The sequence below is a fragment of the Synchiropus splendidus genome, chromosome 15, assembly GCF_027744825.2.
Source record: "Synchiropus splendidus isolate RoL2022-P1 chromosome 15, RoL_Sspl_1.0, whole genome shotgun sequence".
Lineage (NCBI taxonomy): Eukaryota > Metazoa > Chordata > Actinopteri > Syngnathiformes > Callionymidae > Synchiropus > Synchiropus splendidus.
In genome coordinates this window covers 4,601,617-4,615,877 of record NC_071348.1, presented here as the reverse complement: position 1 = coordinate 4,615,877, position 14,261 = coordinate 4,601,617, and the positions used below count along the sequence as shown (strand labels likewise).

Sequence of the window (14,261 nt, the reverse complement as noted above, 5' to 3'; positions counted from 1 at the left end):
TATGAGGAATCACCATTTTCTTGATGGCACTACAAATTAGAGCAGGCAAGACGAGGTCCGGGGGCCACATTCGGCCCTCTGTTCTGTTTGTTCTGTGCCATTAGAATATTGAAACACTCCTGCTGCTCATTTTACTGAGCCACAACTGTTTAAAAAGACATGGCCATCTGCTGACCTCCTCTCTCAACATGGAGTTCCAAAACCTGAGGAGAACAGCAGAAGCAAAAATCATTCCCTGCTGTTCACCAAATGATGTTTTTCTACACTTTCATTGCTCTTAATTTGACTCTGAGGGAAAACCAACAGGGCACAGTGACCCGAGTCTCTGGCATCAGCTCCGACCACTGCGAGAGTCATCTTGTGTGACCACATAGTGATGACTCAGAGCCACGAGCTGCTACCCGGAATAGGAGCTGATCTGTGGTCTTCCAGCCAGAGAGGGAGAGACCTTACAATATATTTCACACAGACAGCCGGACGGCGAGATTATAAAAGAAAAATCTGGATAAGAAACAGATTTATTGAATCAGGTCGACAAAATGATCCAAAAGCAGCTTGATGTGATGATTTCAAAAATATTTACAGTGTGCAGGAATGACTGATAGAGTTGAGGATATATTAAATTTAGCCCAGTTTACTGCTCGAAAAGTGATTCAGTATAAATAAAGGATCAATTATGCAGCTAGATATTGGCAGCGGCTATTGTAAACAATGAACATTAAATTGGAATAAAACTTCCAACTAAGGCTTTTTCAAAATTTTCAAAATCATATTTTTTGTATATATATATATATATATATATATATATATATATATATATATATATATATATATATATGTGGCTTATATAAGAAAATTCATGAACATCAGCAAGCGCTTAACAGTGATCTTCCCTTCTTAAATCAAAAGGCACAAACTGGTTTTCCTTCCTTAATTTGCACTCGACATTAACACTGACAGTAACTGTTTAAGGCATTTGTGTGTAGGACATGAGATTAGAGGGGAAAGAGCTGAAGAGCTTGAATGATTCCAGTTCCGTTGGCACGTGGATGAAACGATGCTGAAGGTCGGAGTGAACAGGTCCTGCAGTCTCCAGCAGATTTGAACAGAAGGCCACATTATGAAGGTGAGGGACTTGGCCCCGGTGACGCTGAGCTACATCCGCGAGAGAGAAGAGGCGGCCGCTTGCATTGTCCCTCGTCGCCCGTTCACTTTGATGGTCTTGGCGGGTGCACTGACCTGCGAGGCACAGACACATGGCATTTGTTCTTCGACCTGCTCGAGAAGACGTTTGCATCGTTGAGTCCCACCACAGCAGCTCCTACCATCACAAGCCCAAAACTGAATCATAAAACCCAACGTTGGGTTTCGGAACTATGTAAAATAACTAAATGATCATCTGACTTTCTGTATCAATGTCATTCTAAAGTTCTTCACACCCTTTAAAGTTGAAACTCCCTGGCAGTTCTTGGTGTATTTTTGATTTTAAAAAATGCATTTACAAAGTGGAAAACTACAAGGTATTGAAGTAGTGGAAACACTCACTTACTCAGCACATTTTTAACAACTCTTCAGCCATAAAATGAAAACAAACCCAGACGACCTTTATATAAGTGCTGTCATAAAGGGTTGAAACACTCATGATGACTGGTTCCTAGAACACTGGACTGGACTCCGGGGACCGGATCAGGGCCGGCCAGGCGATTAAACTCTTCTTCACTCTTTAACATCCGATGCAGTTTTTTATTTGGACGACCCGACGGCTCCAGTGAATATAAATCTGCCGCATGAATTCTCCGCTCTCCAACGTCCATATCTTGAAGCATCTTTTAATGAGTTATAATCTGTCATTTATGTGCGGTTTCTCCGGCCGACGCAGCTCAACAGGGACCTCTTCTCTCATCGCAGTGAGAGGATCCGCAACATGTTTCTAGTCATTGTCTCCAACGCCTCTGTGTCTCCCATGAAGCTCTTTAACATTAGGCTCAGACTTGACCATGACGGTTCAGACGGGTGGAATCTGATCCTGTCATTCACCATCACTCACTGAGGAGCAGGACCTTACCTTTCTAAGCCTTTCGGCAGCAGATCCAGAGCGAATGGCCTCCAGCATGGCCTCGCGGGCCGCGGCCGCATCAGTTGGGTCACTGGGACTCGGGTGTGACGCGGCTGAGGGCTTCAGGAGCAGTGGGGGTGGGGGTCCGGGCGCCGGCGGCGCTGGAGGTGGAGGTGGTGCGGTGATGGTGGTGGTGGAGGGAGCGGCCTTCTGGCTCCTTTGCTCCTCTGAAACAGACTCCCGGATCACTGTGAGCTCATGAGCTGCAGCAGATTGGGTCTGTGGGACGGACAAGGCATGTTTAGGGAGCAGCTAGTTTTTCTAACACTCGCAGGCTTCAGGATGATTTATTGTTATTGTTCAGACGGAATGGGAGTTTGACGTCCTCAGTCATGAGCCACAAGGCTTGTGGGTCGTCACAAAAAAGCTAAATCACTGCACTCTTTCTGCGAGATAAGGTGTGGAGCTCAGGCGTCTGTGCCGGACTCAGAGCAGAACCACTGCTTGTGGACAGCCCCTTGGGTGAGAAGCTCCAGGTACATGCCACTAGGAGGAAGCTTATTGCTACTGACAAATGAAGCTAATACACCACTAGCATGCAACAGCTAGCATGTTGCACACATGACTGAAAGTTTTATTTTTTGGCTTTTCACTGCAGAAACAGTGTCAACCGAGAATACGAGTGTCTCCTTCCCTTGGCTGTCCTGGAGTGCTACGTCCTGACGGGCTATGTCCCGGTCTGGTCCATGACATATCTGCTCACGCTCAGTGTCAGTCACTGCATAACTCCAGTCATGACTCAGGGTTCGTTTCCACAGTCCACTGTGACTTAGACTAATTCGTGAAGAACCTCATTGAAAAGCCACAACTTCAACCATTGCACGATGCAACACCTGCTACAGGTCACAACTTATTGGTTCAGAACTCAAGTGCTAGCATTGTTGTAGCACGCCTCGCACCACGAAAGGTTCTGGAAAGCGGTGGAATGTTGTCACCATGTGCAGATGACTCCTGATCGATTTGGCTGTCACGGCGCGGTGCTCACCTTCTTCAGCCTCCCGGGGTTATTCTGTGCTCGGATGGCAGCCAGAAGAGCGGAGCGCTCGTTCTCCTCCTCCACATAAGAAAGCTTCTTTGCGCCGTTGGGACCAGGACTGGAAACCTGAGGACCGCAGCAGATCGTCTGAAGACGATGCTCCCATCGACACCACTCCGAGCCGCTCACCTTCTTCAGCCGGTCTTTGCCTCCGCTGTTCTGGATGGCCTCCATCAGGTTGCTGTGCAAAGACGACTCCTTCTCCACTGGCTTGACAACCACTGGCTTGAACTTCTTCACCGGGCCAAAGATGGACGCAGGAGGCGTGGCGCATTCCTCATCGCCGCCCAAAGGAATGACCAGACGTTCTGGGTTGGGGGTTTTCTTCGCCGAGGCCGGGGCAATGCTCTGAAAGGCAGGTGGCGGCATCAAGTCTCACACTGAGTAGGAACTTGTTTAGCAGGACTCACAGAGGCAGGTTTGGGTGCAGGCAGTGGCTTGGACTGTGGCGGTCTGTGCGCGGAAGGGCTGGGACTCCTGCTCTGAAGTTTCCGGACATCCAGGTTGCTGCTCTGAGACGGGACACGCAGCGGACTTGGCCTCCTCTCGACTGTTTTCTCCTCACGGTGGAGCTGTCTGGCGTCTACTGAATCTGTGCTTCTATGACGAGACACCTCAAGGTTCTGTTGCTCCGACTGACTGGCTCTGGAAGGAACGGGGCCCTCCAGTGTGCTGGGTGCAGGGTTGGCTCTGTGTTTAGTGATGGCAGAAGCAACATAGTGACTGGAGGTTCTCCTGGAAGGTTTGAGAAAGGAGAGGTCCCTATTCTGGCTATTGGTTTGGACTGGAGGAGGGAGGTTCTGTTTAGGACTTGGCTGCTGGATCACTTTGGGCATGGTTATTTTAAGCTCCACCTTTTCTTTCTTGACTTTTTCTACCGTTCCCGTCGTGTCCTCGTTCCTTAGCGTTCTCCACTCTGAGACGACAGCATCAGCTCTTCTTGAGATCTCAAACTTGTCTTTCCTCACGGGAGCAACACTCTCCTGTCTCTCGCTCGAACTCCAACTTTCTTTGGCCCTACCGACCTGAGGGGACCTGTCACTCTTCTTGAACTCTGATGAAGAGCTGGATGTCTTGTTCCAGGGGGTGCCGGTCCTCACCATGTTCCCCTGCTCGTCTATCTTGATAGCACCCGAAGACGCCGTCGCCACTTGGTCTTGTGAAGTCTGAATGACGGTCGGTTTCGGGGGGACCACGGTGAAGGTCTTCATGCCGAAGCGCGACGTGACGTTGGTTATCTTGCTAAGTTTGGGAAGCGAGTTGACCTGATACACGGGCTGAACCTTTTCAGGAGGATTTTGTTTCTCGACCCTCAATCTTGTGTCATTTGTCTCTTTGAGTGTCTTGTCTTTTGTTTTCTTCTTCTCCTCTCGGACCCAATCAGATGCCTTTCTGCTGTCTGCTTCAGTCCAAGCATTGTTGTTCTTGTTCCTCAACTCTGCATCTGCCTTTACACCTGAAACATGAGATGAAATTGCTCTCCTGTTTCTCCTTACACGTCACATGAATCTAGCCTGCTGTCAACAGGCGGTAACATAGGTTTATCCGAAATGGGAAATTGAAAAAACGTCTGAGAGCAGAGACTGGCGGCACTGTGCTCATATACCTGTCATTACAGCAGGCCCCGTCACTTCCGCAACACAGGCCAGAATGACCTGCACTTGTGTCAAGAGTAACAAAGGCTTGCCAGTTCAATAACTCCTCAACGACAGGTGCGATTAAAGAAGTTCAAACGCTGTCTGGTAGCGGAGAGCCAGAGCTTTCCAATGATGTATGACACAGCTGCAGTGGTGCTGGGAAAACCAGCCAAGACATTTGCAGCTAAATGCGTTTATTGAGTGAGAAAGTGTTGTTTTTACAGCTCGGAGTCTCACTCAAAACCACAAATAAAGCAAACAGGAACCGTTTCAAGACCAACCACACCAGCCAAAACACCTGCTCAATGACTCGTCAACTGGCAGAGAAACGGAATAATTAAAGTGCAGGAGTGAAAGTTCACTACTGTAAATATATGGTTCAAATCCACCATGCCAGTTTGGTTATTCATGTCGTTCTAGAGTTCTTACCCAGTTATTAAGTCAAAAACTTGGGTTCATGGTCTTTCTTCATTCAAACTGCCACCACACAGGCAGGATTTTAAGGTTGAAAGACAAGACAAAAGCAGCGACCCGATCGAACATTTTCTAGAATTCTACATCCCAAAACTGAAAATAAATCAAGAAGACCTGCCTTTGTCATCATACAGGGGTTAACAAAAGGGTGAGTCTATACCTTTGTGATCAAACAGCCCCACCCTTGGAGTCACTGTCGCTTCTTGTTTGACCTCAAACTCCTCCAGGACCTCATCAATGGCTGTGACTGGCACGTCCATGTCCACCACAGAGACAGGCACCCGGGTTTGCTCCACGGGGGCCATGTTGTCTGAGACATTAATAGTAGTTCAATATTAGCAGCACAGCAGGAGAGAGTGACTCAGCCATCGGGTCATCTCCCTGGAGTCAAGGCTCCAGTGTCTGACACCTCATACCTGCAGGAGGTGTTTCGAAATGATGAAAACGCCATGTGATGTCAAGCGTCTTCTCGTCGTGTTCCGTCAGCCCTCTGGACTTGGAGTGTGGCTTCAGGTCTCCGTGCCTGAAGATGGTGCACATAGTCACAGACGGAACACAGACATTGATGTGAGCCACCTGTTGACAAGCGTAGGAACAGCACTTGCTGCGATGTATACTTGTTATTCTACACGAGCAAAACGCAGCAGAAAAGACGATCCAAGTCCTCCAGGCTTTTTTAAACGCTCAGACATTCTCATGAGACGACTGGCTTTAGCTGTAGCAAGTTGCAGCATGGATGCCAATCCAAATACAATTTGTCCTCGCAGTGACTTGGACCACTTTCACTCAGCAGTTCTGAGAAAACGGGGTTATAGTGTTTTCCTGGAAAACAGCGGAGCCAGGACATTCATTCATAAAGTGTTTCAACGAAAGATCATTGATCCACAATCTCTCAGTCTGGGAACATTTCCACACACATTCCACAGGACTTAAAAAGAAAAGCGGGACAGCATTCATTTTGGACAAAGGCTTTTGAACCGGAGCCGAGAACCATAACTATCAAAGCTCTCGACTAAAAGTTGAGTGTGTCAGCTTTGGCTGCGAGGGAAACACAGCACAGGGTGGGAACTGTTCGTCGTCAGAGCGCTTGGCAGAGGCTGGAAATGAACGTGTGGGGGGAAATGTGTAGGTCACAATCGATATTCCACTGCATGAGAATGGAGACGGAGGATGGGTGACTCAAAAATACAGTAAAATTGATAAAAACATGAAATATACTCAGTGTCCTGTGCTGGGGACCAGGGAGCTGAGCCAAAACGCAAAAATAGACAGTGGCTATGAGGGGGCTCAACTCTCAAAGAGAAGCCACTTTGTCCAAGAAAGAGTTGTTGAAACAGAAGGTCGAGTCAGGCACCAGGCGAGTGATGATAGCTCAGCAAAGGTACCTGTTTCTGGACTCCCAGGTGGCACAACCTTCATCACTGTCACTGGAGGTGTCATGCATCGGCTTCTGCAGTCCCGTGTTGCCATGCACAGAGACGCTCCCCTCCGGAGACGTGGGCTGGGTGTCGTACGGAGAGCAGACCAGACCGGAGTCTTCGCCGATGCCGTCGGACGCAGCGTAACCGTGGTCGATCAGGCTGCTGCTGCCGCCGCTGCTGGACACAGAGGCGGTCTCGTCCTCCTGGTTCACCGTCTGGGCATCCTCTGTTGACCTCTTGAAGGTGTGGACGAAATCTGGAAGAGGGCATGATGAAACATCGTCAGACGCTTAAAAACTTAGCTGGCGCCACACATTTGGACTCCATGCCTCGACGACCACGCTATCTTAGCGGACGACAATCCACCTCCACCCATGCTCCCCCTTCAAAGAACCAGTCAGAACCCCCTATTTTGGATACCTTATTCTTCAGCATGCAAGTGACTCACAACCCACCTCCACTCATGCTGCTCCTCATTTAGCCATTGTCATAAGCTGCTGAGTCGTCCAGCGACCAGTTGTTCTTTTAGCTACCTACTGACAAGCCAGTTTGATTGACCGAGTATAAAACGATGTGAGTTACATGCACCTTACATGCACTAGTAAAGCGGTAAGTTTCAGGCACACTCTTGAGCGCACGCACAACAAACACAAACAACCACTTGTGGCTGCATTGTAAAAGCAGCACCTACTTATGTTTATAGCCCCGTTTATAATAAAAGCGGTGCCTATATCTGTCGCGCAGCAATGCTCTGAAAAGTCCAAATAAGTCGGTCACCAAAGACAAACACGTGTTGGAACGCAAATAAACCCAGATTGTGATGGGCTCGGCACACATGTATGAATCCCTGTGAGCTCCTGCATGCACCCGTCTGTGTCGTTGTGGCGACCTGGGCCCGATCCAAATGGTGTGGAGGGAACAGTCCGTTCCAGAACACGTGGTGATGACTCACAAGGCTGTCCTCGCAGATCCTTCCCAGCAAGCGCTTAGTCATGCCAGCTACGGCCACAAGCAGCACAAACAAACGGCCGCGTGTGCAGACACACATCTGCACAGTTCCCCAGGACAATCTGCTCTGTCTCACACTCCAGATCAGCAGCGCAGGAGCCACGCATGCACAAATAACAACCACCCCAGAACCTTTCAACAAAAGACATTTATCACTGAAAATATAAAAATGTAATTTCATTTTCATACCATCAACGAGAGGGGAGTAAATAAGGCTGACACGTGTGACACACCCCTGTACCTGAACTTTATTCATCAAACAGGCGATTATAACCTATATATTTTAAAAAATTGAATTACTGCGCTCAATGTTCTCCTCTCACATTACACTCCTCCATACTCTCCAGATGAGGAGGTTGTTATCTTAAGTGCAGCTGTAACTCACGAGCCGCCATCCACACAACTACTTATGTTTTTGCCGTCCAGGTCTTAGGTTTCTAAATCCAAACAGCCTGATGGACTGCTCATCTATTGATCCGCGGATATCGCATTACCAAACTATCGGCAGATAGATCTCGCATGTCCTCGTCTGCCGGCTCCACCTCGGCACGTCACTCATCCGTCACCGTGTAACCAACACCGTCGGGACTTAGCTCATCTATCAATGTAAAGTCCTGAGCACATACTGTTTCCATTTTTAACTCCGGCAGATGTCGCTTATATAATCGATATTAGCAGGTCAAGTCTATGACAACCGGGTGGGGTCACGTGATCACACAAGGTTGGGGTAAAGCGTGAACAGACAGAAGAAGAAAACAGAGGAAATAATGGTGAACGAAGAGGGGGGTCAGGCCAGGGGAGGACTTCAGGAGTGTTTGGGGCGCAGTCGCAGCGGACCACAGCAGTAGACTACAGAAAGGAGGAAAGAAAAAGGGAGGGCAGAAGGGAGAAAATAGAGAAGCTTCATTAACAACATGGTAGTGACAGTGTAATCGACACTATTCAGTCACTTGAAATAAAAGAGCAAAGATAAAAGACGAGGACAAACGTGCAGACAAAGAAGCACTTATGAACAGTATTTTTCTCTTTCAGATTAACAACGGCCCCTTGCCACTGAGGTCTCACACCCAGTTCCTCCATTAAACATCCCATCCGCCCCAGGACCTGTGTAAATGCAACACGAAACGCACTCTGGTTGATTGGTGCTGACCTCAGAGCTGACAATAGAGAGATTTACTGATTGGCGTTTATGCATATTGAGCAGCGTGACCTGAGCTAAAGAGGGCCAGAAAGCATGTGAGGACATCCAAGCACAGGAGAGAGGATTAGAAGATCCTGGAGGAGACCGGGACGGCGGCTTCTGGGAAAGAAAGATGATAAAGATAATGGCGGAAAGAGAAGCTTCCATCTGGCACCTACACTTGGGAAATGTTTCCTCCACCTCCGTGGCTTTCTGCAGACAGCTGTGTTCTGTGAGCTCAAGGGAAGGGAGGGGGGAAGCGGAGGGGGGGAGCGGCAGGGTGAGGGGCGACGGGTCCCGGACTGGGGAACGGCGAGGTTTGGCTGGAACTGGTCGATCTAGAGAGACAGCATGGATGCAAGGAAGGAGCTGGCGGTTAGACTTATCCTCAGTTCCAAACTTTATGGTTCAATTCATGGACCTCAGGTCATCAGCCCGTCACTGACCACATCTCCATCTGCACCCTTAACCCCAGGTTTCCACTGAACAGGATGTCAATGTCACAACTTATCTAGTTCCACTTCAACTTGTCGATAAGCCCCATCGAACTCAATAGGAAAGAAGAAGATTGGAACCTTTTATATCCTGCAGTTTGCTCCAGACACAAGAAAAATATATCTTTAGCTCTCAAGACAGGATGGAGACAAAGATCACTAAAATCTTTGCAACCACATGATCTGAGGGTGACAATTGAGGAGAGGCCATGAATCCAGACAAGTTTGTTGAGACAGCAGCATTAAAAATACAATAATGGTTTGTAATAAATCAGCTTTGACTTGGTCAGCACACATATACGGAGCTGCCATTGCAAAACTGTAGCAACAAAGCATAAAACATAAACATGACAGTTATTAAAGAGCATTAAGAGGGTAACAAATCACTCACACGTCTGATCCTGACAATAAAACCGACATAGTAAATTCTATCATTTGTCTGAATTCTGACAATTGGTCAGTGAAAGAGGAGTCCACAAGCCAAGCCCTGTCTGTTCAACACAGCGGCTCCACGCTGACTCAAGGTCAACGCCAGTGCAGCTCAGACACACCCGTGATGGATGCCTTTCTCTCCGTTTGCTTCAAAAAGTGAAGAGAGGGGATAAGCACGTCGACAAACAAACGCAGCCGAAAGAGCGGCAGCAAGAAGCAGCAGTACGAGTTGCGCACCTACTCCAAGAATGATCTGCATGTTCACTGACACAAGCTTCTTGGAAAGACTCGATGTTATCTGACAGGGCTTCCTGACAGTGAGCGAACAGATCCGTCACACTCTCACAGAAAGGGTTGTGTGCCTTTTCCTCACCTGCAGATGTGTGTGGAGATTAAATCTGACTCTGCTATTAAATGCCAAAGTGAATCAGCGAAGTGGGATTACTGGATTCAGAGGGAATCACTCAACAGTGACTTGAATTACAAGCAGAAGACGCTCAGTCGCTCCGACTCTTGGCCATGTTTTACACGTACAGTATATGTAAGTCACCTCCTTATCATTGGAGGTCATCTGCTCACAATGAACAGTAGAAACTGCAGGTTCAGTGGCATAAACTGTGTGAAAGGATTGTTACTATCACTGTGTGAATGATCAGAGCCATGCCACAAAAATGAGGATTCAAAGGCTCCCACATGGATGGAATGTGTGTTTCCTTTTTCATGAAGCAGTCCATTGTTATCCTTACCCATGGTGCTGTGTCTGTTGCTCTCAACGTCCTCCAGCTTCAGGTTGAGAACAGAGTCGCGCTCTGACTCGGGGAGCCCTCCTGAAGCCTCCACTGGACCCTTCTCTTCAGTCACATTGGAGACCACCATACGGACCGATCCGCTTGCCGTGCTGCTTGTGAGGGAGCTCAGCTGTGACCCGGTCTGATCGGGGTCCAGATCCGAGTCGTCCAGGCTGTGGCTGAACTCGGAGCTGGAGTCCTGTACGGCCAGGCTGTCCACGGTGCTGCTGCTCGGAGTCGGGGAGCTGGAGTTTGGGACGTCGGCGGACACGGACCGCTTGGTTTTGGTTTTGACCTTGGTGGACGTCGCTGCCATCTTAGCATGGAGGCTCTTGCTCGGTGTTGGGTCTGGGGCGGCAGGGGAATCGTCCAAGCCTCGGGTGATGGACGCTGGTGTGGGAGGTGCTGGAGCCTTTCTCTTTCTCTGCATGGTTTCGGACACGTAGCCCACCTGCTGAAGACAAACATCAGTCAATCACTCTGCCAGGAAACTCACTCCTTCAGGACCAAACTGGATTTCAGAGCGGAGTTACAAAACCAAGGGGCGGCCATCTTTCAATAACACCCAGCCAAGCATTCTTTTCAGTCTCAAAACAAAGCGTGTATTGTCTTGCATTGATGACGATATTGATTTGCATATTTTCGCTGTGAGCATCGGGCAGGTACAAGTTGCGGTGGAGAAGCAGCGCCACATGAATGTACGACTGCTTCCAAAACAAGAATTATTTTAGTCTGACAAGTCAAGAGGCTCAGTATCTGTCGATCATCTCTTGTGTAATTTGGAGTTCATTTCCCAAACGCGTACTGTTCATCAGATTTCATGTTTCATGACATCAAAAACATAAAGTCACGCCGCACTCGGCATCAGAATCAAAAGATCCTTTGATCAATGTTGGGTTTGTGATGCTAACTAGCTTGTGGCTAACTGTGTCAAATTTTTTCTTTAGCATTTAGTTTAAATTTCGCCCATTTAATAATGCATTTCATTTGATGATTTAATGATTCATTACTGCACATTTTACTGTTTATTTTTCCATATCACAAATTCTTCTGATGAATGAAATACCCTGGCTCAACTTATCTTCAGTTATCTTATCATGTCATTATTATTATTATTAATTTTATGGGCGTGAAAAGTGAAGCAATAGTGGTCCTTCATTGACCACTATTGCTTAACTTTGGTGACCGGCTGGGCCAATCTGCTTGCTGTACTGCTTGTGAGGGAGCTCAGCTCGATTCCTCTTATATCAACTGCTTCATAAAACAAGGAGAAAACTCACACCACCCCTTCTGGGTGTTGCTGTAGCACTTTCAGTCTGTGACATCATCACTGTGGGACGCCAGGGACCAACTGTGGGTCCAACTCCCGCGAACCCCAAGACATTTAATGACCAAGGTGAAGGCCATTTAAAAAGAGGACGACTCCTTGCAGACTCTTTTTAATCTGAGTTATTTTCTAAGAATACAGCATCAGCAACTGGCAGGTTTGAACAGGACGCGCTTCCTTCTAAGAAAACCTAACAAGGACAGCAAGTTCTACAGTCTTCAAATCAACATGTCCAGAGCTGCATGTAGCGTTACATCATGAACGTCCCTGGAGAGATCAGGCCATCTTGTCTTTTTCCAAGTCCACACATGTGAACCCGGTGAACCTGAGCATGGCATGCTAGAGAAATGCCCCCCTGACCGTGTCTTTCTCTTCCGCGGCTTCTTTATGTGCGCAGCATTCATACATACATGAATACGGACATACCAGTGGATGTGGGCCAAAGTTGAAGCTGGAATGGTTGAGTGACTTTCCTACGAAGATAGATGTGTGTGCGCGTGGAATGTGCGCATGCATCTGAGCAAGCATGTTAGCAGTGCGTTCCCTGCAGAGTGAAACATAAGCCTGCAGCCGGGCCGACGAGAGACGGAGAGAAACGGCCTCAAAACACACACACACACGCACACCTGACTGGTACCAGAGAGGAGCACACACACTCCTGCAAGATGGAACGCTATATCTCGCATCTTAGCCTGAGCTGGAAATATAGATTAGGGGCTTGTGAGGGGCTATGGGGTTAAGTGTATGCTGCTCTCATGGGATTATTGGCGCCAGGACCGGGACCGTAGCACATAATGGAGACTGTCAACTGCTGAAGCACCTTAAAGATGTCTGTGTGTAAAACCGTCACGATGAATGACGCAAGAAGACGTATTGTAAAGACCTAACCTGAGGATTGATATACTGTTTACATTCTGCATTACGGGCCGCTATAATTGATCAAATTTAGCTCGCCTGACAGACATAGATACACATGTAAAAGACAAGTTTAAAGTGAAAAACGGCTGAAGAATTGTTTGGCTGACAATGCAATAACGGTCCAAGTGGAAGCTGACTGGAGTATACAACTTCATAATATATGCTATATATTATAACGCCATAATGACATGAATAAGAGCCCGTCTGCATTTGAAGTACTTTGCAGAACTCCTTTGCAGAACTTTCTACCAGTCGACAAGTCAGTGTTCAGCTGCTGTGGGACTACTTGAAAGAGTACATGAACTGAAACTGTAGCCCGTGATCTTTGTCAGCTGACAAAACAACTCCTAATTTCTGATCCCAAACTTTTTTTCTTTTTAACTTGCCCTGTTGTCCAATGGCCTGGTCTGTGTTTCTACAGCACAGATGTTGGGGTGTTGGAGATCCAAGACGGTGTACGCCTTTTAGAAGTTATGGCCATTTGAAAAGTACTTGTCAACATTTCCCGTGCTAAAAATGAACCAACGACTAGAAGATTTCTCCCTTCAGACACTGATAACATCAGTAGCTATTGACCCCATTACTGAATAAACCCTGGTCATACATGTGGGCCAAGTCTGAATGGAACAGCCTCAATGCATGCATGTATAGAGGGCCATACCAGGACAGTCTGCCGTGTCCAATAAATTTTCCACCCTATGGTTTGAGAGGCGAAGGGGCCCATGTCGGAGCATGTTGATCAGATAGGGCCACCCATGGAGGCTTCAACCTGGTGGCGTGACCATTCATCAGTTGTTTTGAAGAGCTCTTGATGGGTGAGGGGCTTTGTAACAGGGCAACATTATTGGGCTAATGTGGAATGTGAGATGGAGTATATGTGTGTGTGAGGGAGGCTTACAGTGTCAACCAGTGTGCTTGTGCATGTCAGCATGCATCAGTACGTCCATGTATGCATGTGTGTGTAAGCATGTATGTGTGTGTCAGAGAAAATAATAGAGGATGAACTGTCCCCACACTGAGAGGTCGCCGGGGTCAAAAACATCCTAACAGTAGCCGGGCGAGTGTTGGGGTTATTGTGTGTCACATAATGACCATGTCTGGCTGTGCATGTATGATGTGCAGATATAGTCATAACAATGTCTAAGTGTGTAGTGGGGCGGGCTAAGAGAGGCTAGCTAAGGATAAGGAGCCGCATGGCTGACCCAGATATACGGTCGTGCCATGGGCCAGTATCACATGAAAGTATTTATAGTGCAAAAAAGATAATATTATTATATTGTAAACATAGTCATGCAAAGTTCACTGAAACAACTGTCTCAGTTGGGCCAGGTGCAACTTGAAATCTTGATGCACAAAGGGCTACCAATCGGATCATCTTGTAGAAAACCTGGGCCAGAACTTGACCTCAAATCTTCTTCCAAAAGTTGTGC

General features: G+C 47.7%; 1 protein-coding gene across 3 annotated transcripts in view; it reads right to left on the bottom strand.

Annotated features, from left to right (window-relative positions):
- Positions 1 to 817: 817 nt before the first annotated feature.
- The window catches only part of cobl (cordon-bleu WH2 repeat protein), a 47,837-nt gene continuing 34,393 nt past the window's right edge, over positions 818 to 14,261 (bottom strand). For 2 of the 3 annotated variants that reach the window (XM_053886958.1, XM_053886957.1), the window contains 9 exons: positions 10,545 to 11,040; positions 6,649 to 6,940; positions 5,680 to 5,786; positions 5,424 to 5,573; positions 3,563 to 4,608; positions 3,282 to 3,500; positions 3,102 to 3,218; positions 2,066 to 2,335; positions 818 to 1,239 (listed from right to left, as the gene is read on the bottom strand). In XM_053886958.1, coding sequence (XP_053742933.1) covers positions 1,156 to 1,239; positions 2,066 to 2,335; positions 3,102 to 3,218; positions 3,282 to 3,500; positions 3,563 to 4,608; positions 5,424 to 5,573; positions 5,680 to 5,786; positions 6,649 to 6,940; positions 10,545 to 11,040 — 2,781 coding nt within the window. In that variant the 3' untranslated portion in view covers positions 818 to 1,155. The remainder of the gene's footprint in view (positions 1,240 to 2,065; positions 2,336 to 3,101; positions 3,219 to 3,281; positions 3,501 to 3,562; positions 4,609 to 5,423; positions 5,574 to 5,679; positions 5,787 to 6,648; positions 6,941 to 10,544; positions 11,041 to 14,261) is intronic. The other variant, XM_053886956.1, reaches the window with a different exon arrangement.